The sequence below is a fragment of the Pinus tabuliformis genome, chromosome Q, assembly GCF_031772625.1.
Source record: "Pinus tabuliformis cultivar Carrire ecotype Pingquan chromosome Q, CPIR1, whole genome shotgun sequence".
Taxonomy (NCBI): domain Eukaryota; kingdom Viridiplantae; phylum Streptophyta; class Pinopsida; order Pinales; family Pinaceae; genus Pinus; species Pinus tabuliformis.
The window spans coordinates 978,660,939-978,684,811 of record NC_142296.1 but is presented as its reverse complement, the minus strand read 5'-3'; the positions used below and the strand labels follow the sequence as shown (position 1 = coordinate 978,684,811).

The 23,873-nt window shown below is 37.7% G+C and overlaps 1 protein-coding gene across 1 annotated transcript in view; it reads right to left on the bottom strand.

The window, feature by feature from the left end:
- Positions 1-23,873, bottom strand: part of LOC149222745 (uncharacterized) — a 170,396-nt gene that overhangs the window by 93,769 nt on the left and 52,754 nt on the right. Inside the window, exon 3 of the mRNA XM_089383145.1 lies at positions 12,734-12,899. Coding sequence (XP_089239271.1) covers positions 12,734-12,899 — 166 coding nt within the window. The remainder of the gene's footprint in view (positions 1-12,733; positions 12,900-23,873) is intronic.

Here is a 23,873-nt window from a genome sequence, read left to right as displayed (position 1 = left end):
TGCTTCTTTCAGAAGGTGAACCTTCCAATGAAGATTCCAACGGAGGATCTTGATCATCCTCATCCTGCAAATGCTCCTTTTGAATTATGTATAATGAGATCTATACTAGATGACTTTCTTTTTCCCATCAGTACTACTTATGCTTCTAATGAGGTTACCAAGAGCTACATTCTTCTATAGGTGACAGCCATAGACTTCTATTTCAACTATATTTCATGCTTCTTTATGATGATGTCACGAGCTCTTGCTTTTAATCGTATGCTTCTATGATGCCATCTCCTAACATGATGCATCCTATCATGCTTCTAATTATTCCTACCATGGTAGTTAAACTTTACAACAAAAAACTTGAAAAGAACTAGGTGAGGAAGACTATCTCAATCATAGTAGAGATCTTTTACTTCCTCCTTCTTGGATTTCTTCTTTTCAACTTCTTCCACTTCTTCAGTGATATGGGCTTCTTCCCTTCCTCTTTTGTTGTTGTCCTTCTTGAGCTTTGGACAATCTCTCTTGTAGTGCATGTTGCACAATTTTTGTCAAAGTTCCAAGGAAGCGGAAGTACCAATTTTTTCAATAGGATCGGATCATCTATCAGCAGTTCATATGTCATTGTAAACCCATTCTGCAAGTTATGTAATGTAAATGATGCTAGTAAGACCGTGAATGTATGTAACAACCTAGGTAAGCCTATTATTTTGGCGAGAGTTTCATCCTAGGAGGTTTTTCGTCTCACTAATTCATTTATGTTTCTAAACATGGATGGTCGGCAGAGTTTTTTCCCTCCAACCTCACCCCAAAACTAGAGTGTAATTCTTCGTCAAAGTCTTAGATGAGTCCTAGTGTTCTAGTAGAGCCTTATGTAAAAGTGATTTGGGAATAATTTTAGCTAATTGGCTAAATTATTTTATTACAAATCACTTCGTCTATTAGATCATATTGTGTCGCAGATTGGGTATGTAATTTGGGAGTCTATGTCAAACGGGTATTCCCCCTTTGAGAGTTGAAATTGAAAATCTTACGTAAAAAATATTTTAATGCATGGTCCCTCATACTTGGACACCATGGTTAAAATATTAGAGGGTGGAAAAAATAATTAATCTCCTCGTCTGTCAATTAATTAAATTTTCTAGCAAAATTAAAATAAAATCCTAAGCCATAAATTTAATTAATTAGAGTCAAATTAAAATGTCATAGTTAAAATAAAATCTCCAAGTGAAAAATCTATGGGTATTGGATATTTCAAGAAAAATTGGACCCTTGGGCCTTGGTGGTTAAGTCAAAGTCAAATTTTTGAGGAAATTAGCTCAAAATAATTAATTTTGAGCTAATTAAAATGGAATTAAATGATAAATTCGAAAATTCCTCAAAAATAAAAATTTAATGGCTAAGATTAAAAGATGATCAAATATTTTTTGACAACCAAGATTATTTTGACAAGGATCAAGAAAACTAACTGTTATTTTTCACTTGGAGGATTTATTTGTAAATATCATAGTTTTAAAACTCCGACTCCGACTCCGACTCGGCTGAGGATCGACTCCGACTCCAACTCCGAAACGGTAATGACTCGGCCGGCTCGATTTCAGTGACTCGGTCGTTGTAAAAAATACATTAAATATTTATTTTTTTATAAAAAAACATAATTTTAAATATTTTAAACATAATTTTAAAGATTTTCATTCATGTTTCCAAACACACAGCATTATAATATAGATGGAAGACAACATATGATCAAAGTAGGCTCATGAACCAATCCATTATATCAAAATGGTACCCAATGGCAATACATAGTCAACTGTCATACATGATCAAAGACTCAAAACAAAAAACACATAACCAAGGAGGCTAGAAATGGCCTCTACAACAAAAGTAAACTGTGACCAGACTCCAGTACTAGTACTACAGCTACTGGCTAGTAGCTACTGCCAGAGGAGCCAAGATCATGTCGATCAATCTCTGGATCATCATCAGAGTCAGATAGGGGGCCCCATGGCTCCTCCTCATCATCATCATCTCCAACTGCAGCTGTAGAAGTGGTACCACTAGCAGGCTGTGCAACTGCAGCAGATGCAAGCTGAGATAGAGTAGATATGCGACTGCGCTTCTGTCGTGGCTGAGCAGAGGAAGCACCTACAACTGGAGTCCTTGCTGGCTGTGAGACTGAGGCTGGTGGATTGGGATTTGCATTCAACTGAACAACATGTTCAAGTTCAACTGATGTCTCAATATCTAAATCTAACTCAAGATCCTCATCAGGATCAAACTCTGTTGGACGACTCTCCACTACCCAATTTGATGTTGGATCAATGTCTTCCAACACAATGGGATCTGAATCAGGTCTTTTGTTCAGCAAATGGTTTCGTCTGAGCCGGAGGTTGTATTGGACATAAACTAGATCATTTAACCGTTTTTTATCCAAACGGTTTCTCTTCTTTGTGTTACTTGGGAGCAGGAGCGAAAACGGGAGTGGGAGCGACATTTTCAGAAGCTCCTGGTTTGGGAGCGAATCCCAGAGGAGTTCGACAACCAATGTCACTAACATCAAGGTACATAGAGGGATTGGTGCTCTTGATTAAATACGAGTTCCATACCCTAATACATGACAAAATTCAATGGAAACATTGCAATCCTCCAATCCTGAAATCCTGAAAAACTGATAAGTCTGCTGGATTTTGAATGAAATCTAAAATTCTACTTTCTCCATATGAAATCCAATGAGGCCAAAACCACTCTCAAACATCCTGAGCCATTTCATGGTAATGTTAAAAATTTAAGTAAAAGGATGAAAATGAAGATTAAGGAAAATGTCACTTTTACTTTAAGAATTTAACATTACCATGAAATTTGAATAGCATATCAATAGTAGAGAGCATTTGAGTGTGTTAAATAGGGTTTGGGAGGGGGAAATGGACCCCAAATAACATTTAACTAATTCATAAAACACATTAGAGTTTAAGCCAATCAGCAAACACTTCAAAATGTCATTAAAAAAATGTCAAATCGCTGTTTTGATGGGGTTACAGGCCACTGGTTATGACTCGGCCGAGTCAATACAGAAACGGCCGAGTTGGCCGAGTCAGCCATGACTCGACCGAGTCATTCAATGACTCGGCTGAGTCATGGCTGACTCGGCCTACTGAACCGTTTCCTCCACCGAGTCACATTTTTGGGCAATGAAACGGATCAACTCGGCCGTTTCCATTTCGAATCGGCCGAATTTTAAAACTATGGCAAATATAGAGTCCGAATTTTAAAACTATGGCAAATATAGAGTCATTTGAGTCTCTAGCCATCTGATTTCTGGCTAAAAAATTGTTGTTGAAGGGTTATGCAGAGGTGCAACTCGAAGTGTCCATGTTCATTGATTTGTGGTATGTATTGACTACATGCTTTCCTATGTTGTGCTGATAAATGGTAAGATCTATTTTTCATTAGATAGAGATAAATCATTCTATTGATAGTTTTGGGTTAATCTTAAGTGATTTGATTCACCATATGATTAACAAATTGTCTTGAGATATATACATAGTGTTTGTAGGTATTTCAGTCCTTGGTCTCCAAGTTCACAACTGTGGCCAGGGATCAACTTTGCTTAGATCCTGAATATTTATGTGGTGGATTAAATCTTTGCTAAGGCTATAGTGTGCATGGAGTTTCTAAAGTGTTTTCTACCATTTATCAAAGAAAATAGCCATAAAAAAATTATTTCTAAAAAAAAATTCAAAACCCTTGTATATTTGTATATTTTTTGTGAATAATTTTGTAAATTATTTTTGCTAATTGGGGTTTTGGGATTTTAATATTTTGTATATATTTGGGGTTTGGGTGTTTTATTTTCATTTTTGCAAGAGATCTATTGAAGTTCAAGAGAAGAGGCTGAAGTGGAGCTAGATCTAGGCCCTTGAGGGTAAGATCTAGTCTTTATAATTTTTTTGCAGAGCCAAGCATTGAGAAATTTGTAGCAAAATTCTGAAGCAAGGGTTTCATTTTTTTAGCCTCTCAGGCCTGGATTAAGGCTACTCTAGCCCAATGTCAGCCTCTAAGGCCCCTACATCAGCCTTTTTTGCCACTTTGTCTTCATTTTTCCGCCTTTTAGGGCAGTCCGTGAGCCTTAAAGGCCTCGGCCTCCCTTGCCTAGCCCTACGTTGGGGTTTAAAGGCCTTAATTGACCTGGTCGTGGGCTTAAGAAACCTCGGCCACCCTCCATTGCCCTAAACCGATGCACTTTGGGCTAATCATGGCCCTTTAGGGCCCTAAATTGCCCCATAGCCCTAGCGTTCAACCCTTTAGGGCTTTCCTTGCCTCATTGCCTTTCGTTTTTCCCTCCTTGGCCATTTTTGACCCCTGATCCGCCTTCCTTTAGCCTCCAAGCCTCAACGCTAGCCCTATTTGGCCTAGCATTAGCCTTCCTTAGCCCTAGTTTGTCCCTTGTGCATTTCTAAAGTGTTTAGGACTGAATTCTTGGTGGGTTTTGCAGAATTTTTGGCTCAAAACTTAAAAAATTTGATTTGCAGGTGGAAACTTCATCACAAAATTTTGGCAACTTGGGCAAGTTCATCTTCAAGGCCTTAGGGTTAGGGTTTTCTCTCTAAACCCTCATTTTGTCTCTGTTTTATTACAGCAGTGATAATAGTGATATAATAACCCTAAAATCACATTTAAATTGGTCAAAATAACTCAAAATTGCAAAATCTAAATTTTCCTAAATTTTGGCCACTTGGGCATTGGTTATCTAGCCTAGATCTAGAAATTTGTTTGCTGGAATTTCCTGCTTAATTGAACATATCAGATCTGCAATTTTCTAAACCACACATCTAAAAGGGCTCAAAAAGTTAAGTTCTCAATTTTGGCAAATTTTTCCAAGTTTTGGGCATATTTGGCACTTGTTGTAACATCATTAGCTTGTTGATCTGCTGATTTGTTTATTGCTGTAATAAATAGATCAGATCTGGAATTTTTCTGAATACCTCACCTTAAAGTGGGCTAAAAATCATTATTTTACTTTGGCAAGCTGCATCTCACTGATCATATCTAGTCACTATTGGCTTGTTATCTCTTGTATCTAAGGTGTTTTCCTCACTGCTGTCATAACTTTCTTACTGTTGTCATAATAGTCACTTATTGCTCATAAAAGGGTCATTGGAACATAAAGTGTATAAGTGTTTTCATAGTTCTATATTTTGTTGTTACTTGTTCCTAACATTTACATTGTAGAAGTAGCTAACATTGTGTTCTTGTGAGTTTATTCATATTTCACATCTAAATTGGCTCACTCACTAAAGCACTTAGATCATAAATCATCTTGGTGATAAGTCTTTTGGGCATATTGGTATTTTGTGAATCCAGTTGAGTTTCTCTTAAATAATTGGCATTGAGTAATAAGATCACATATAATCTTGTTGGAAACATCTTTGATAATCGTGATTGGTATCTTATAACTTTGCGGCTAATTGATAAGTGGATAAGTTGATCTAATTGGTTGAACACCTTGTGGGTTAATCTATAGTTGAAGCTTGCACTTGTATCTTTAAGCATTTATCTTGTTTAAGATTGTTATCTAATCATTAGAAGTACTCTTGCTTTAATAATTCATATCAAGTACTTAAGTAACACAACACAAATGTGGCCAAGTATGCACATAACCAACGCCAACTAGGGCACAAGCCACAGAAGAAAATCCTCCAAGAACCTTGCTCAACAAACCTACATTGGGCAGAATATGACATGAGGAATTTGTCCTCTTACTTGAGCAGAACTCGGCCTTCAACAAACTAGAGAAAAACCACACTTGCTCCAACATTCGTCCTTCATTATGTAATGTGTCTTCCTGAGGTACTTGGACCTCCTACTTGGGCAGATTCATATGAGAGATGCTTCTTGGATGTTTGCACAAATGATCTCTCCGAGTCCTCTCCCCTTTTTATAGTTTTCCATGAGGGTAATGACTAGCCCTCAAGGGGCACGAGTCAAGCCTAGCCAACTTGACTTTCTTTGGAAAACGCCAACTAACTTAAGAAAATAGGTTTCTTTCATTTGTTTAAGACACCTCATTGTTGCCTTAGGTCCCCCTTGGTCCATTAAGGGTGCCCTCATGCAATCAATGGATAAACAAATAATTCTCCACTTGGTTTTGCGCCCACAACTTTGGATACAAAACCCACTGCTTGGGTACACTGCCCACAAAGCCCTTGTGGGTCAACTTCTCCCAAACCCAATACCCTAGGGTTGTGGGGGTACCTCCCAAGCTACACAAATCAACATATTGTGCACTATCAACGTGGTGGGCTCAAGTTGCAAAGTGGTTGGGCGTCAAACAAAGTGAAAGGGCACCCACAAAAAGCAGGAGAGGGGCAGGCGGCTCTCCCTTCAAAAATTATCCTTAGAAAAATAGAAATCCCTCCTAAGCTTCAAAAACATTTACCTTTTTCCTATTCCTTGTTTCTCCTTATCACTTTTTCTCACCTTTTCAACTTTTCACTCTATAAATTTCATTTTTTCAAGTTCTCTCCAAAAAGTTTATTTTAACAAAAGAATACAAGAGGAATTGAACTTGGGTATTCCCTTCCACATCTAAAACCCTTTGTCAACTCTCCGAAGAGAATGACATAAAAATATCAAGGATTAAAATAAAAATAAAAAATTGTCCTTTACAACCCAAACAAAAAAGAAATAAAATATATATAAAAATCTTCCAAATATCACCTAATGTCAACAGTCTCATGACAAAGCACCACCCATACTATGAATAGTTGATCCGGTAGATTTCAACTAAAATTGAAATTTAGTTTTATTAATCAAATTTTAAAATTAGAATTCATCTCCTTCCTTGATATTTTCAGAACGCAATCGTTGCTCTATTTCACCACCAAGTGATGTTGTTGAGTGTGCTAATTGCAGGGGGGATGCCTATAGTGGAAAGCAGATGGTGTGGCCTAATCCATAAGCTAGGTTGATGATCGATTTGAAGAAAGAATGGCCTGCTCTACAGATTGGTGAGGCAATGAAAATAATGGAAATAGCAAGTTGAACGGCATATAGCAAACAAACTAGGCAAAAAATGATTGCTCCTACTGTTAGAACCCTCCAACATAGAGAAAAAAAATATCAATTGCTTGTATCGTGCCATCTTAGTTGTCAGAACACCTTGAACTCAAAAAAATTGCTGAAAGTTCTTGGTTTGATGTCTGCAAATTGTGGGACTGTCATTTTGGTAGCTGCTTTTTGACATGACAACAAAAATCAAGACAAGTGAGAAAAACATTTGTTTCCTGTGCAAGGGAAGCACAGAGAACTCAGAAACAGAGTTTTGTAGCATGGGAAAACAACATGGAGTTGCAAACATACACCCAAACAAAATAATCGCTATGAAAAATCACATTGCAGGGATCAAACTGTGTAATGCATACCAAGAGATGCTAGGGAGAAATTGGGTTTAATCACACTGACAAAAAATCTACAGAGGAAAGACCTTAAACAAGGCTCCAAACGCATCAAGGAGGGATTGTCACTATCTTAACACTGCAAAAAGTTCATTGTAACTAAGACACAAATTTGTTCTTACAATTATGGTTCCCGCACACGCATTGAGTTTGTTGAACTCATAAATCAACCATCCATTAAAGTTGTGGGGGTAGCGAAGACTCAGATTCCCTCAGGGTCTTTTTTGGAAAAACAAAACTTCCATCTCAACTTGAAGGATTCGTTCACTCACTGGTCAGTCCAATGCATTTGCTACACTAGCCATTTCACATCACATATTTTCCCAATTCATCGAATCAATAATTTCAGGAGCAATAACATTCAACTAATACTACACAACAACAGTTTCCAATATCAGATATCATGTATTCCACAAGTTCATCCATCATTGCATTCACAGGGTTTACCTTCACATATCACAAATTTGTTGTGATTGCATCTGCATGTTCATGCACACACTCACCAGAAGTCCCAAGGAAATTTCACATGCTTTGATACCAATAGGGACCCTCACTAACAACCCATGTGACCATAGCCAACCACTAAAGGTATACTAACATAACCAATAAGGACCACAAGACAACCCTTAACGGGTCACATCCCCAAAAAGACAAGATTAGCCACCATAAGATTAAAAAGGGAAGCATTTAATAGAGACTCATTAAACACCCTTAAGTTGGCAGCTTTGAATGATATCTAGAAAGCGGGGACCTCATTTAGGTTATTCAATATGTGAAGTTAATAATCCATACTTGTTTTTTTAATATTTGAGGGAAACCTAAGTGGGTTATTGAAGAACCAATCACGAAGATAAATTAGTATTTGACGAAAGTTGGACTCACTTCCACTGAATAGATAGCCTGAAAAGGGCATAAGTAGCCTCTACAGTTCTGGAGAGTATATAGAGGACGTTCTTTAGTTTTATATGATGGTTTAGGAACGTGTGTGGACTACCTTCGTACAGACAGTCTAAAATTATGGGATGCTTGGGACAGATCATGAGTGGTCTAAGGTACAAAACAGTCTTGTAAAAAATATGAAAAAGAAAATACAGAAAAGCTTTCTACAATTTGAGATTACACTAGACAAGAATGCAAACAACGCCCAAGAAAACAACATTAATTTCATGAAGAAGATGACCTAAATAGTCACTATAGAAATTTCAATAGTGATTAATATGGGGATGAGTACAATTAAGCGTCTAATCTTGTATTGTTCTCATGAATCACAGTCCACAGTTTGAATCAGAACACTAATACATCAAATTTATGCAACATTTACAAATATGGAGAAGTTCGATACTTCTAAATTTGCAAACATATTTCACCATACACGTATGGTTTATCCATGAATACTTTATCCTACAGATATCATCTTTTCAACATCCTTTCAATCAATTTCCATCGTCTTTCATTCTTTCTTGTCAAATTCACATTGCACTAGATAGGTTGTAAGAAAATTATTGCCAAGTTAAACCTTTCTACAATAAAAACAACGAAATAAGTATTATGAATTAACTGTTAGGTCTTCAATTGATCAGTGACTAACTTCTTGAAGTGAAAACTTCTTGATAAACACACATATATATATAAATATCTTATTAATAAATGAATTGACAGATGATGATTGTTTACAATGGGGGTTCCTGGCTTATATACCACCATGGGCACCCTTTGGGGAAAGGGCATGATCTTATAATCGTGCCATTTCGTCTAATTAACCTAAAAATTAAATAATAAACCTAAAATTAAATACTAACTAATTTTTTACATAACATTGCCTTCCTCTCGAAAGAATGCTTTGTCCTCAAAGCATACGTAATGACGGATGTTGTTGAAAAAATGATTCATTCTCCCAAGAAGCGTCTTCTTCGGGTAAGTCCTTCCACTTGATCAGATATTCCAAGATGATCAAGGTCCCACACTTTAAAAGGTCTTGGATTAATCTCTCAATTTCCGTTTTTTGGTGATGTGGATATCGGTATGGCTTGATGTTGACGGGGTCTGACCCTGCCTTGACTTCTATTGTATGCTCAATTTCCCTATTAGGTGGCATCTTCATAGGTAGGTCTTGAAATACTTTTTCATGCTTCTGAATTAGATCTTGTATCTCTGGTGACTCTTCACTGGTCATATTTGCAGATAACATTTCTAATTGGTGACATTGTACTACATAAGCGGGTGCTCCTTTTCGACTCATCTTCATCATCTGAGATGATGATACAATTTGATTCTCTGGTGCTTGGAATCCGTGTAATTTGTACTTCTGACCTCCCCATTTGAATTTTATAAATTGTACTTGATGGTTGGCAGCATAAGTACCTAAAGTTCGTAGCCATTGGATACCTAAGACTACATCTACTCCTCCTAATGGTACCGTGAAGAACGGAGACTCTAAATTAAAGTCTTGAATCTGCAATTTGACCTTATGGCATTTCCCCACCTTTTCAATCTTCTTACAACTTAAAGTTATAAGACTTTAATTTATGACACATAAAGAAGAACAACGTAGTGGTTTTCATCGACTCTGGTAGCACACACAATTTTTTAGATGCAACCGTAGCAAAGAGACTCAATATTTTTTCATTTCCCTTACCAAACATGGCATTCCCGACATTGAGCGGGTTTGTGGGGGCATGTATTTATCTGCCAGCTTAACAAAAAAAAAATTTAATAATTAAATTAAATTAATTAATTTAATTATATGACATAAGTTTTTTTAATAAATTTAATTAATTGAATTAACTTTATATATATAACTTATAATTAAATTATGTATTATATATAACATATATATATAATTATATTATATATTATATATAAATAAACGTTATATATATAATTTTGACGTTATAAATATATTATATATATTTACCGCTGACAGTCACGTCTGCTGGTGGGGGGTCACCTCCCGTTTGACCGTTCAAAAGAAAAACCTTCGAGCAGATAACACGCAGCGATTATTCTAAGTAGCTGCAGGTCCACCACACAGAACCGCAGGTTACCGCAGTGTATTACCGCTGGAACTCACAACTTACCGCAGGTTACCACAGTGAAAAACGACGTTGGTTCTCTAAGGGTTCAGCGTATTACTTCTGATGCTGCAGCATTTTTTTTTGGCTGTGGTGTGAGATTGTAGTTCGCTGTTTTAACCGCAATCCTGTAACAGCACACTCCAGGCAGAACAAGGATAGTCCACACGCACCACTTTTTTCTGAAAGCCGTAGGGCCTGATGGCCAGCAAAACTTGTGGGTGTCACCAGTTCGTGTTGGCTCTGATACCAGATGAAGTGAAAACTTCTTGATAAACAGAAATATATATATAAATATCTTATTAATAAATGAATTGACAGATGATGATTGTTTACAATGGGGGTTTCTGGCTTATATACCGCCATGGGCACCCTTTGGGAAAAGGGCATGATCTTATGATCGTGCCCTTTCATCTAATTAACCTAAAAATTAACTAATAAACTAAGTCACCTGACACGGGGATTTGGGACACATAGGATTCGGGATTCGTGGTGTCGGATTCGGGACACGCTGACCCCCCGGAACAGGACACGTTAGGACACGTTATATATTATTTTATTAAAAAATATATATATATATATATATATATATATATAAATTTATAATATATTTAAATATATAAAAATATATATATATATATTAAAAATTAGATATTAGCATATTTCTTATACAAATTTTAATTAATAATACAAATTTATTGATTTCAATTATATGTGAAAACTTATAATAAGGCTCGTTGGTTTGGGAACACTTTTCCCAACAAGTGTTACATTGTATCATAAATATCAATTATCTATCCTGTACGTTAGTACACTTTGTAGTATGTACTTTATTCTTATCCCTTGTTGGGTAACTTTGTGCAACTGATCTGTCATCCATTGGGTGACTTTGTGCAACTGATCTGTCGTCCACTTAAATGTATTTTATTGGAGACTTTGTGAACTTTGATCACTAAAACAATTTTGTAACCGCATATAGATAATACAAGTAGCTCAGCCATATAAATTAGATGGCTGATAAACGCTGATAGATATCATGATTATAAATGTGAACTAGAATCCAAGAAACACATATAATCATTATTAAAATTCTGATTAATATTAATCAATAAAATTAATATTGATAATTTATTAGTTAATCAATATTAAGAGTCACATCTTGGTGGGTGTAGTGTTATATCATATATGTAAAAACTTATAACAAGGCTTGTTGGTTTGGGAACGCTTTTCCCAACAAGTGTTACATGGTGGCTGCGTAGAGACCTTGGTTTGGAACGGAAATGCGGTGGCTGCCTAACGGTCTCATTGGAAACGGAAATATGGCATCTGCCTACAGGGCTCATTGGAAACAAAAATGCGGTGGCTGCCTACTAAAATGGTTCGAAAACCTTTGTTCCTGGTTTGAGATGGAAAATCGGTTCGAAACTGTGTGAACTGTGAACTGTGATGAGCCGTGGCCCGTCAACCAAGCCGTTTAAAACCTAGCAAAACGAATCAGAAATACAGGACTCGCACAAAAAATCGAGACACGATTTGGGAAATCCGCGGCACGTTAGCGACACGACGTGTCAGAAAATGACACGACGTGCCCGGCATTTTGGACACGAATCCGACAAAAAATCGAGACACGATTTGGGAAATCCGTGGCACGTTAGCGACACGACGTGTCAGAAAATGACACGACGTGCCCGGCATTTTGGACACGAATCCGACCAGAATCGTGTCGGATTTGCACGATTCGGGATTCGCCAGGGGGTATGAACGAATCCGGTATCATAGCTAATAAACCTAAAATTAAATATTAACTAATTTTTTACATAACACTTCTCCCCCATTTCTCTGTTTTCCCTTCTATTGATCCTAACAAGTGTACAACCAGATTTATCATGTTAAGGTTGAAGCCACAAAATTTATTTCATATAGATTTGCTAACAAACAAGTCTTCCATTGAGTTCTGAATGATCCTGTGTTTAATTTTTACCAACGAGTTATGTCTTGACTCTTGAGCTTAAGATAATGAATATATAGTCCATAACATGAATCTAATCTGCATTATAACAGAGGCTATTTTAACTGTAAGTATCAAATTTTAAGTATATATTACTGTTTATCCAATTGAATGTTAGTAGAGAAATTTTCCTACAGAATAAATCAAAGACATATCAACACACACTAAATATACACTGAAATAAAACAGGAATTCTAAAATAAATTACAACCAACCTGTCACACTCATACGCCGGTGAAATCCAAAAAATACTACAGGTTGAAGAGGAGTTAATGCAATATGCACTTCTGTGTCAGCAGTCACCCTCTCTACTCTCTTTTCTGGAGAATATAGCACAAAGGTGTGCTCTGTGTCAAAATCACAAGATCTGATTGTGCCATCCTACAAAATACCAGAAAAAATAAAAACTCAAAGCTGAAAAGCTAGCATGTCCATAAGAAAAATAATAACCAACACTTCTACTTTTCAGTATTCCTTTCATATCACATTTAATATAGGCAACAACAATAAAAACTCAGAAGCTTATAAAACTCTAAATTCCTGAACTATTTCAAATATGTAGGACTCCCTTGCTACAATCCAAGGCCAATTTTATTGCTTTCACTCATAGCATCCATGATAGTTATAAATGCAAGCATACAAAGAACACCTATATATTTTGTCGTAGTCTTTGGTTATCACATAGTGAGAAAAAACTATATAAACGTACACCCAGTATAATACTCATAAACACATCAAAAGTATTGAGGTAAATTACTAGAAGGCCGCACTATAATCTCCTGACAATAGTGACTTCCATAATATTAAAGCATAAAAGGTCCACTTGTTCCCAAAAAACATAACATCTTCCTGTAGAATTTCAATATGCACCAGTTAGAACTGGAATTTCCAATTTAGCGAGGCCTCCATGGAACTGATTCCACAAAATTATATTACAAACCAAAAATTTGTTTATCTATATTAAACTACTAGCTCACTTAGATCGCTGATTTGTACATAAGTTTATACAATTTACCTACATGGATATTGAGAAAATGGTTTCAGGGTTTATGTCAGTTAAATGTCATCAAGCAATATATGTGGGCAAAAGGCTGATGAGATGCAGACAATGATAGCTTGTAAAGCATAAAAGGTCCACTTGTTCCCAAAAAACATAACATCCTCCTATAGAAATTTCAATATGCACCACTTAGAACTGGACTCTCCAATTTAACGAAGCCTCCATGGAACTGATTCCACAAAATTATATTACGAACCAAAAATTTGTTTATCTATATTAAATTATTAGCTTGCTTAGATCACTGATTTGTACATCAGTTTATACAATTTACCTACCTGGATATTGAGAAAATGATTTCAGGGTTTATGTCAGTTAAATGTCATCAAGCAATAGATGTGGGCAAAAGGCTGATGAGGTGCAGCCAATAATAGCTTATAAATATTGAGCAAAAGGTAACATCTTATGAGATGACATCCTAGAAAGCTATGTTAACAGAAACCATACCTAACAGGATGGTTTCTCGCAGAAACCCATCCTGAAATCAAAACCACACCAGAAATCCATTTCTGGTGTTTATTATTCATTTCTGAATGGGAAACCCATTTCTCAAGAAATTAATGGCCAACAGAAAAGGACCTAGTTAAACTTTCTATTGCTGAATTTTAAATTGCAACACCCATGTTTCACAATGCATGTGACTCGTTCATCAACATGTGAGTTGAAACTGGAGTAAGCATTTGTTTCTCCATTCTGTGAAGAGGACTCGCCTAACTATACAAATAGCTTGACATCTAGTGTGTGTTCACTCAAGTCTTTGCCTTATATAACAACAATAGATACACTACCTTGTTGCACCCTTATTGTGGATGTGAGAATTGTGAACAAATGAATTGATAAACAGTATGTTGTAAGCAATTTCTTCATCTTGAAGTGCAATAAATGGTAGCAAAATGAATTAAACAAGGGCACGTCTGCATACAATCAATGACAACCACAATAAATGTAAGTACTAAGCATACAGTAAACAGCAAATTAATAAAATCAAAAATTGACTGTCACAAAAAAATGAAACTGACATAACATTCTAGGATTAGAAAAGATCTACAAGAGAGCAACAAAAATAAGGATAAATTGATCGAAATTAAAAACCAAAATAAGATAAACCTAAGAAAACAGTTAAACAGCCAGCTACAGAAAAACAAAATGTCAGCAAAATCAAAAATGAAAAGATAACACATATACCTAATGCAGTCTAATACTTCTAGAGGACACGCAAACAGGAATGGCAAAAAACTTTAAAAAAGAGAAATATTGCAATGTATAATAAATTTAAAAGTATGGATCTGAGAACAAAGGACTATGATATAACTCTATAAAAGCAGCAATTCTTAAATTATATGTCCAAAAGATCTTGCATGGATATTAACCTAACAAATATAGGAGACAAAATTTTACAAATTGGGTTGGCAGGTGTGGGCAGAGGGCGCGGGGGGCGTGGAGGATCCTTTTCGATCCCGGAGGAATACAAGTAGCATCTTACACTTAGGGACTCAGCAGCATACACTCTACTGAGAGGACCCCTCCTGGCCAAGGAATTTGAGGTTAAATCATTAGTTTTTTTGGGAGATTAGATGGTAGTCATGAAGGCAATGCTTCAGAGAACACCACCAGCAGACACCAAGCTAGCCATAGTGATAGTTCATGGATCCAAAGGAGGCAAAAGCAGTAGAAAAAATCTCATTCTTCCATGTGATACAAGAACTAAACGCAAAGGCTGATCAATTGGCCAAGATAATCACTGAACTTCCTATAGGTGAGCTTGAACAAAATCGGAGCCATTTATTATGCAACATCCCCTAATGATTTTTGAACCCATTTGGCTTGGCATGGCATTAACTATCCACATGGCTTTACGCCAAGTGTATCCATGAAATCCTCATCATTGTTTCAGGACTAGAGCATCACGGACAGCCACCACCCTTTCTCACGTGTGAGAATTCACACTTCCCTTGGTTATGGAATGCGTTGATATGAATATACGCAGTCTCTCCGAGATAATGTAGCGAAGAATAAATGGAATTGGGGACAAGAACAGCATCATTCTCGGGTAACAGAACACCAGGGGAGTGCTCTGTCAGGAAATGGGTGGCTTGTCTATGATCAGGGCTATTTGAATTCATTAAGGAGTTTGATCTTGTTAATCTGGTTCTGGATCTTTGGCTCTTGTGGAATTTTGGGAATATTTTCTGGGAACCCCGTCCAGCTTTGCTTCATCTAGGTTATATACCTATATGCTTTCTAGGGCGGTTTCCTATCACAAATTTAGTGTGGAAGTTTTCGAAGAACATTGACTAGCCCTGCTTTAGCTGGATATAAATTACAGGTGTGTCCCTCTTGAGGCCCGCATTACATGGTGTATCTTGTGAGGATTTTCTGGTGCAGAGGCCCCATTCAATTATTATTTTTCTTTTAATTTTGGGAAGGTGACTTTGTTATTGTTGATTTTCTAGTGCAATCAAGACTAGTACAATTTTTCAAACTGATAACTACTTCCAATGATACAATTAAACTTCTTAGAGCATTCCAATCATTAAGCAATTATACATGAAAATTTTCAACCATTAACTTCTTCAATAGAGCAATAGAGATCACAGTAAACAATGAGACAAGAGACACCAAAATTTAGGTCAATGACCAGGGCAAAACCCACAAGGGGAAAACCCAGAAATCTTTCCTTATGAGAAAGAGTTCAATTCATCAAAATGTACATTAGAATATTCCATACAAAAATTCCAATCTTTGGCCTCAATATTTGCCAAGTCAAACCAGTCAAGGAGAGAGAAAATAGTCAGCGCTGGTCAAACAGAAGTCAAGAGAGCTGGTCGACACTGAAATAATTTTCCTCTTTTCTCCTTCGCACATATGGATAGATCTCCTTGTTTCAGATCAAATGGATGTGTGAGATGAGATTCCAAATGAGGTCAATCAAACTCCAATTTATGTGTGCTAGTAGGAGGGTTTTGACCATAGGGTCAAACCCATTCAATGAGTGGGGCCGACTTGGTCAACTTGAAAAATATCTGATTTCTTCTTTGATTTTCCAATGAAAATACCGACCATAGCTACCAATTTTCAACACTCCCTCTTAGCTACAGAGGAAATTTTGATTCTCTCTCTCTCTCTCTCAAGATCAATCTCCCCGACCAATCCACTTGTCTCACAGTAACAACCCAAGGGAGATATTAGGTGCACAATTCTCATCATAAGGAAAGATACATAGCATCAAATCCATCCGATAAGACAAAACCCAATGGCTTCAAGGTTAGTGCCCAACTGACCATGGGATCAATCAATGAGGCCAACCTCTCCAACCATATGAAAAGGTTTCTCAGTCAAGCACAATGACCCAAGAGAGTACGCTGTGAAAATTTGGATGCCCAAATTCCTACTGCAGCAACTGATTACGTTTCTCCTATTTAATAATAGAGTTTAGGCTTCTGTGATCCATATTAAGTTAGAGAAAGATTTCGGTGAAAATCACATGGAATGTCATTTGTTGACGCGTTTCGAACCAACCAGTGTGGTTCATCGTCAGGACAAGTTGAAGAAACAGATCTAGCTTAGCATGTTATATAGACCGAGCAGAGCCTCCAACGGCTAGTTTGACCAACCGCTAATATTGACCAAAGGACCAGGATCAAAATAATAGTTTATTAATAAATAATCAAAAATTAAAGGTCAATTATTTTTAAAAGAAAATTAGTTGCAACGGACCGCTTCTAAGAATAAATTAAGTGAGAATAAGAGTTAAAAGTGAATGAAATAACTAACTGAATAAAAATAAAATAATAATAACAAATTAAATAAATAAATAGATATAAAAACCCGAAATAAAAATAATGAAAATAAAATAAATACACAAACAAATAAAATAAAAATGAAATAAAATAATAAAAATTAAAATAATAAAAATAAATAACTAGATATGAATAAGAGTTAAACGTGAATAAACATGAATAAAAATAAAAATAAATAAATAAAATAAAAAGAATAACAATAATAAAAATAAAATAAAAATAAAGTAATAATAAAAAAATTAATTAATTAATTAATAAAAATTAATAATAATAATAATAATAATAATAATAGTTAAAAGTGAATAAAAATAACTAACTGAATAAAAATAAAATAATAATAAAACACGAAATAATAATAAAAAATAAAATGAAATAAAATAATAATAATTAAAATAATAAATAAATAAAATTGAATAACTAAATGGGAATAAAACATAACTAAATGAATAAAAATAAAAATAATAATAAAAATAAATAAATAAATAAAATAAATAAAAATAATAAAAATAAAAAATAAAATAAAACTAAGAATAAAAATAAAAATAAATAAAAATAAATAAATTAATAAAAATTAATAATAATAATAATAATAAATAAAATAACTAAATAAGAATAAAAATAAAAGGGAAAAAATTAGATGTATAGAGTAATGTATACAGCTAAATAATATAAAAATTGCGTGTTAAATAATAGAGGTAATAAAGAAAAACAATATAAGCAGAAAGGAAATAAGTTACACTGAGGCCCTTAAATAAAATAATCAAAAAAATAGGAAAGGCGATTAGAAAAATATAAATAAATAATAATGACAATAAAATAAATAAATAAGTGAAAATAACAATAAAAACCAAAGAGGACGGAAAAAACGACTAGGAGGAGAGGGCTGGGACCCAACACCTACTGACTTTCCAACCATCCTCTCTATTGAGATTGCTAGGTCTCTTTTCGATCTCCAGCGCTTCCCTGAATTTTCGATGATGGAAATGCGGAACCTTAGCAATAACACTGGCTTCTTCGATACAAACATGATGATTGGTTTTCTCCGCATGTTCAGCCAAAGCGGAAGACTTAAATCTCCTATGCTTCAGATCCGCTGCGTGCTCACTAATCCTCTGATTAATGGAACGACCAGTCTCCCCAATATAGGGGGTCCCACAAGAACAAGGGATCAAATAAACACCTTTCATATCTTTAGGGTCGATGGGATCCTTCACCGATCTGAGAGACGAACGAATGGTCTTCAAGGGCCTGAAGGACACCGAGATACTATGTCTTCTGAGAATCCTACCAATTCTATCAGTGGTCCCTTGAACATAAGGTAGAAGGACACCAGGAACACGATCTTTAGGCTCTCTTTTCACCAGAGAATTCTTGGAAGCTTTAAGGAAAGCCCTATGACCCATGTATCTACTGTAACCATTCTCCTATTTGTTAATTACTGAACCAAATTATTTATTGTTTCCTACAGTAAACACTGAAACGAATACACTGCAACCTTCACCATTTAAATAAAATACGGAAACAAGAAACTGAACAAGAAAGAAATACAACACATCTACACAGTTATTTTTGGACAAATGTCCCCGGAAAAACCCAATGCGCAAAAACTGGTGCAGCAACTCTGAGGGCTTTATTATTATGCAGTGGTAGTTTCTGAATACAATCTTTGGATGCCTTCTTGGCAATCCAGTTACAGAGAATATAACTAACAGAGAGATAAGTGAGGTTACCTCACACTATCACTAGAAATCCTGGCTAATCCAGCTACTGAATGCACTGCCCCTGGCTGCCTCTGCGCAGTCATTGCATCAGCCCAGCGTCACACCCTCTGGGGACTGCGTCACTCCTTCTGGTTGATCGATTTTCCTCTGAGATTCTGACTTCTGCTCTCCCGATCTCACACCCCGGCTTCCATGTTATGCTCTTAACCTGCAAAATGATACCCAAATACAGAATATGCGAAGAAAAGATACCCAAAACACAGAATAGCAATGATTTTATTATTCAAAGAGTAATGTTCACTTGCCTCTTCGAGGGGGCAACCTCCAATAGAGCAAAGCTCGATTACAAAATAAGACACGATGCTCCTCGCAGGGAGTCTCTATCCTTTATATATGACTCATACATGCAATACCACGGGCCAATACCGTGGGTTTTATTAATACCATCTATCTAATACTACAGCCCATTTGCAACTAACTGTGGTTCCGTCATTAATTGCGGATTAACCACTTACAATTATTAATATGGGCTTTATTGACTCTTGACTATGACGTGATCCCATTACATAAATAAGGGGGTTAGGGTGGGACCCTAACATGCCCTCCCCCTTAAGACTAGCCTTGTCCTCAACGCTGAAGCTGCGGAAACTGCTGAAGAATAGTGGCTGGTTCCCAAGTTGCATCTTCCGAAGAGGTGTCTTTCCATTTGACGAGGACTTCCTTAATAATGTGGCCGCGCAGTTGCTTGTCTCGTGTGTCTAGGGCCTGTTCGGGTTGAAGCCAGATGGACCCTTCTTCGTCCAATTCAGGTAGACTGGTCTGAATTCTGCAATTGTTCCCAATCACTTTCTTGAGGCATGAGACATGGAAAACTAGATGGATTTTTGCAGTAGGTGGCAAGGCCAACTTGTAGGCCACTTCTCCAATGCGCTGAAGTACTTGATATGGTCCGTAGAATTTGGGAGAGAGTTTCTAACACCCCTTGTCTTTGAGTGATGTTTGCTTATATGGTTGTAGCCGTAAAAAGACCTGATCCCCTTCTTGAAATTGGCGCTCTGAGCGATGCTGGTCTACCTGTTGCTTCATGCGGTTCTAAGCTTGATGATTCTCTCGAAGATGGGCGAGCATGGTTGCGTGGTGTTGTAGGAGTTGATCCACTGCTTGTACTTTTGAGCATCCCTTGAGATATGAAGTAGGTGAAGGCGGGAGTTAACCATATACTGCTTCATAGGGAGTCATTTTGGTGGTGGCATGATAGTTGGTGTTATACCACCATTCAGCCAGTGGTAACCACTGTACCCAAAGGTGTTGCTTTTCTGAAGTGAAACACCTAAGGTAGGTTTCTAGACATTTGTTGACGGCTTCGGTTTGACCATCTGTTTGCAGATGATAGGAAGTACTGAGTTTTAGTTGAGTGCCTTGTATTCTGAAGAGTTCCTGCCAAAAATTACTGGTGAAGATCGGGTCGCGGTCGGACACAATAGAAGTGGGCATGCCATGCAATTTGAAGATCTGATCCATGAAAGATTGAGCAACCAAAGTCGGTGTAAACGGGTGGGGTAGGGCACAGAAATGAGCATACTTCGACAGTCGGTCCACAACCACCATGATGACTGACTTGTTCCCTGACTTTGGAAGACCTGTAATGAAATCCATAGAAACCTCCGTCCAAATTGATGTCGGAATGGGCAATGGTTGTAATGTGCCTGGTGTGTTGACGGTTTCCCCTTTGTGGCGTTGACAGACATCGCATTCTGCTACGAAAGTAAGGATGTCCTTTTTCATGCCTATCCAAAAAAATGATCTTCTGGTGCGAGCATACGTCTTCTGAAAACCCGAATGTCCTGCAATGGGAGATGAGTGCAATTCTACCAAAATGCGACTTTTGAGGGTGGATGTTGGTGATATTACGACTCTGTCCTTGTAGCGAAGAATATCATCCTGCCACGAGTAGCCCTTGGTGGAATTTGGATCTACCTGCAATTGAGAAATGAGTTGGGAGAGCCCGGGGTGTGAAAACCATTCCCTGCGAGCCTCTTCAATCCATTCTGGAATGGGGAGGGAAATTGCTAGCATAGTACTTTCCTCCTCAAATTGGCGAGATAATGCATCTGCTACACTATTGCCTTTCCCTTTCTTGTAAATGATCTCATAATCATATCCCAGCGTTTTGGCGAGCCATTTATTTTGTTGTGGGGAGGATAGGCGTTGCTCCAAAAAATATTTAAGATTGTGATGATCTGTGCGGATTTGGAAACGTCGCCCCAATAAGTAAGGTCGCCAGGTCTCGACGGCATGTAAGATGGCCATCATTTCCTTCTCGTAGGTAGATAGGCCCAGATTCCTCCAACCGAGTTGTTGGCTTGTGAAGGCCAACGGTCGCCCTTCCTGCATTAAGACCGCCCCAATACCTGTACCCAAAGCATCACATTCAATGACAAAAGATTCGGTGAAGTCAGGTAGTGCTAAGACTGGAGTGGAACACATGGCATTTTTTAGAGCTGTAAAGGCCTGTTGTGCTTCCTCATTCCAGAAGAATGAATTTTTCTTTAGGAGTTGGGTGAGGGGCTTCGCTATGCGACCATAGTTGCGGACAAATTTACGATAATAGCCTGTGAGACCCAAAAATCCTCTCAAGCTCTTCAAGGTCTTAGGCTGAGGCCATTCCTGCATTGCCTAGATCTTTTTGGGGTCCACCTTGACACCTTCACGCCCCACAATGTGGCCCAAAGACTCTACTTCTGCCATGCCAAACGAACACTTGGACATCTTGACAAATAATTTATGCTTGCGGAGCAGTTGCAAGAGTAGATCTACATGCTGAAGATGTGCGGCCCAAGTGCAACTATAGATGAGGATGTCATCGAAGAAGACAAGGACAAATTTCCTGAGATATGGTTTGAGAATGTGGTTCATAAGGCTCTGAAAAGTAGAGGGGGCATTACAAAGACCAAATGGCATGACCAGGAATTCATAATGGCCTTCATGAGTTCTGAAAGCAGTCTTGGGAATGTCGACTTCCTTCATGCGAATTTGGTGGTAGCCTGAGCGAAGATCCAGCTTAGTGAAGAATTGAGCCCCATTGAGTTCATCCAGCAAATCATCAACCACCAGAATGGGAAATTTATCTTTGACTGTCAACTTATTGAGGGTCCTGAAGTCGGGACACATCCGCCACTCCCCATATTTCTTGAGCACCATGACCACTGGGGATGAATAAGGACTAATGTAGGGACGAATGACACCTGCTTCCAAAAGTTCCTTGATGATTTTTTCTATTTCATTCTTTTGGGTGAACGGATATCTGTATGGCCGCACATTTGGGGGTTGGGCCCCTGGAACCAAGGTGATGCTATGATCATGTTCCCCTCGCGAGGGTGGAAGCTCATGAGGCTTGTCAAAGACCGGCAGATGGTTATTTAAAATCTGTTGCATCTCAGGATGAATTGGCAGAGGCTTGGTTTCGACTGCCTGGATGGCATTAAATTGAGCTACAACTCCATGATTGCCCTTTTTTAACAATTTTTCCATCCTATGCGAGCTGATGATAGAGGGGGCTCCCGCCTGGAGTCCACGGAGGGTATGTGTGTAGTTGTTCTGCTTAAAACTCATATACAACTCCTGGAAATCCATTGTGATTGGCCCAAGAGTGCGGATCCATTCAGCGCCGAGGACAATGTCGCAACCCCCCATGTGTATGGCAAACATGTGGGTTTTCAACTGATAATCCCTCATTTGAAGTTTGACATTTTCACAGCGGCCTTCACATTTCATTATGCCTCCATTCGCAATTTGAACTTGGAAGTTAGAAACTGCTCGTACAAAACAATGCACTGCTTCTGCGACTTTTTGATGGATGAAATTATGTGTACTTCCACTATCAATCAAGACTACTACTGGGCGATGTTTAATAAAACCTCTGATTTTGAGAGTTTGAGGGGAAGAAATTCCTGCCAAAGCATGCAACGAAATAACTGATTCGTCAGAGACATTGTCCTTTTGGTTGTCTTCTTCTAGCGGTTCATGTTCCTCCAGTGGTGGATCTTCCTCTGTTGAGCTATAGTCAGTGGCATCAATTTGAAAAAATTTGGGCTCCTTGCATTTATGACCTGGGGAGTATTTTTCATCACAGTAGTAACATAGGCCTTGCTTTCTTCTTTCGGCCATTTCCGTAGGTGACACCTTTTGGACCTTAAGTGTTTGAGTCGTGTTGTGAGCCTGTGGGGGGCGACCTTTAGCGGAGAAATTTGGGCGACTGTATTGGGCTGCTAATGCACGTTCCACGTTACGAGCTACCTTGCAAGCCTCCGTCCATGTGGGAGGGTGGTGCAGTAGGACTTGGGCTTTGATAGCTTCTTTAAGACCGCTAATAAAACATTCCGTGTAGAACACATCTGAGAGACCCCAAGTGCGGAAGGCTAAGGCTTCAAAAGCTGTAATATATTCATCCACCGTACCAGTCTGTCGGAGGTTAGTAAGACGACCCAAAAAAGATGATTCCTGGTCAAAGCGGTCTTGAAGAGCTTTGGTGAATTTGGTCCAAGTCCTAAAAGGTCCAGTGCAACGTTGATGCCATTCCCACCATTGCCACCTTTCATTGTCCAAGTACATGCTCTCCAACATAAGCTGAGTCTCATCATCGAAGATGTGATTCAGTTTGAAATACTGCTCCATTTGTGCTATCCATGCCGATGGGTGAGAACCGTCAAATTTATGCACATCCAACTTGGGAGGTCGCTGACTAGGTTGTTGGTGGGTGTGCCAGACGTGAGGAGAG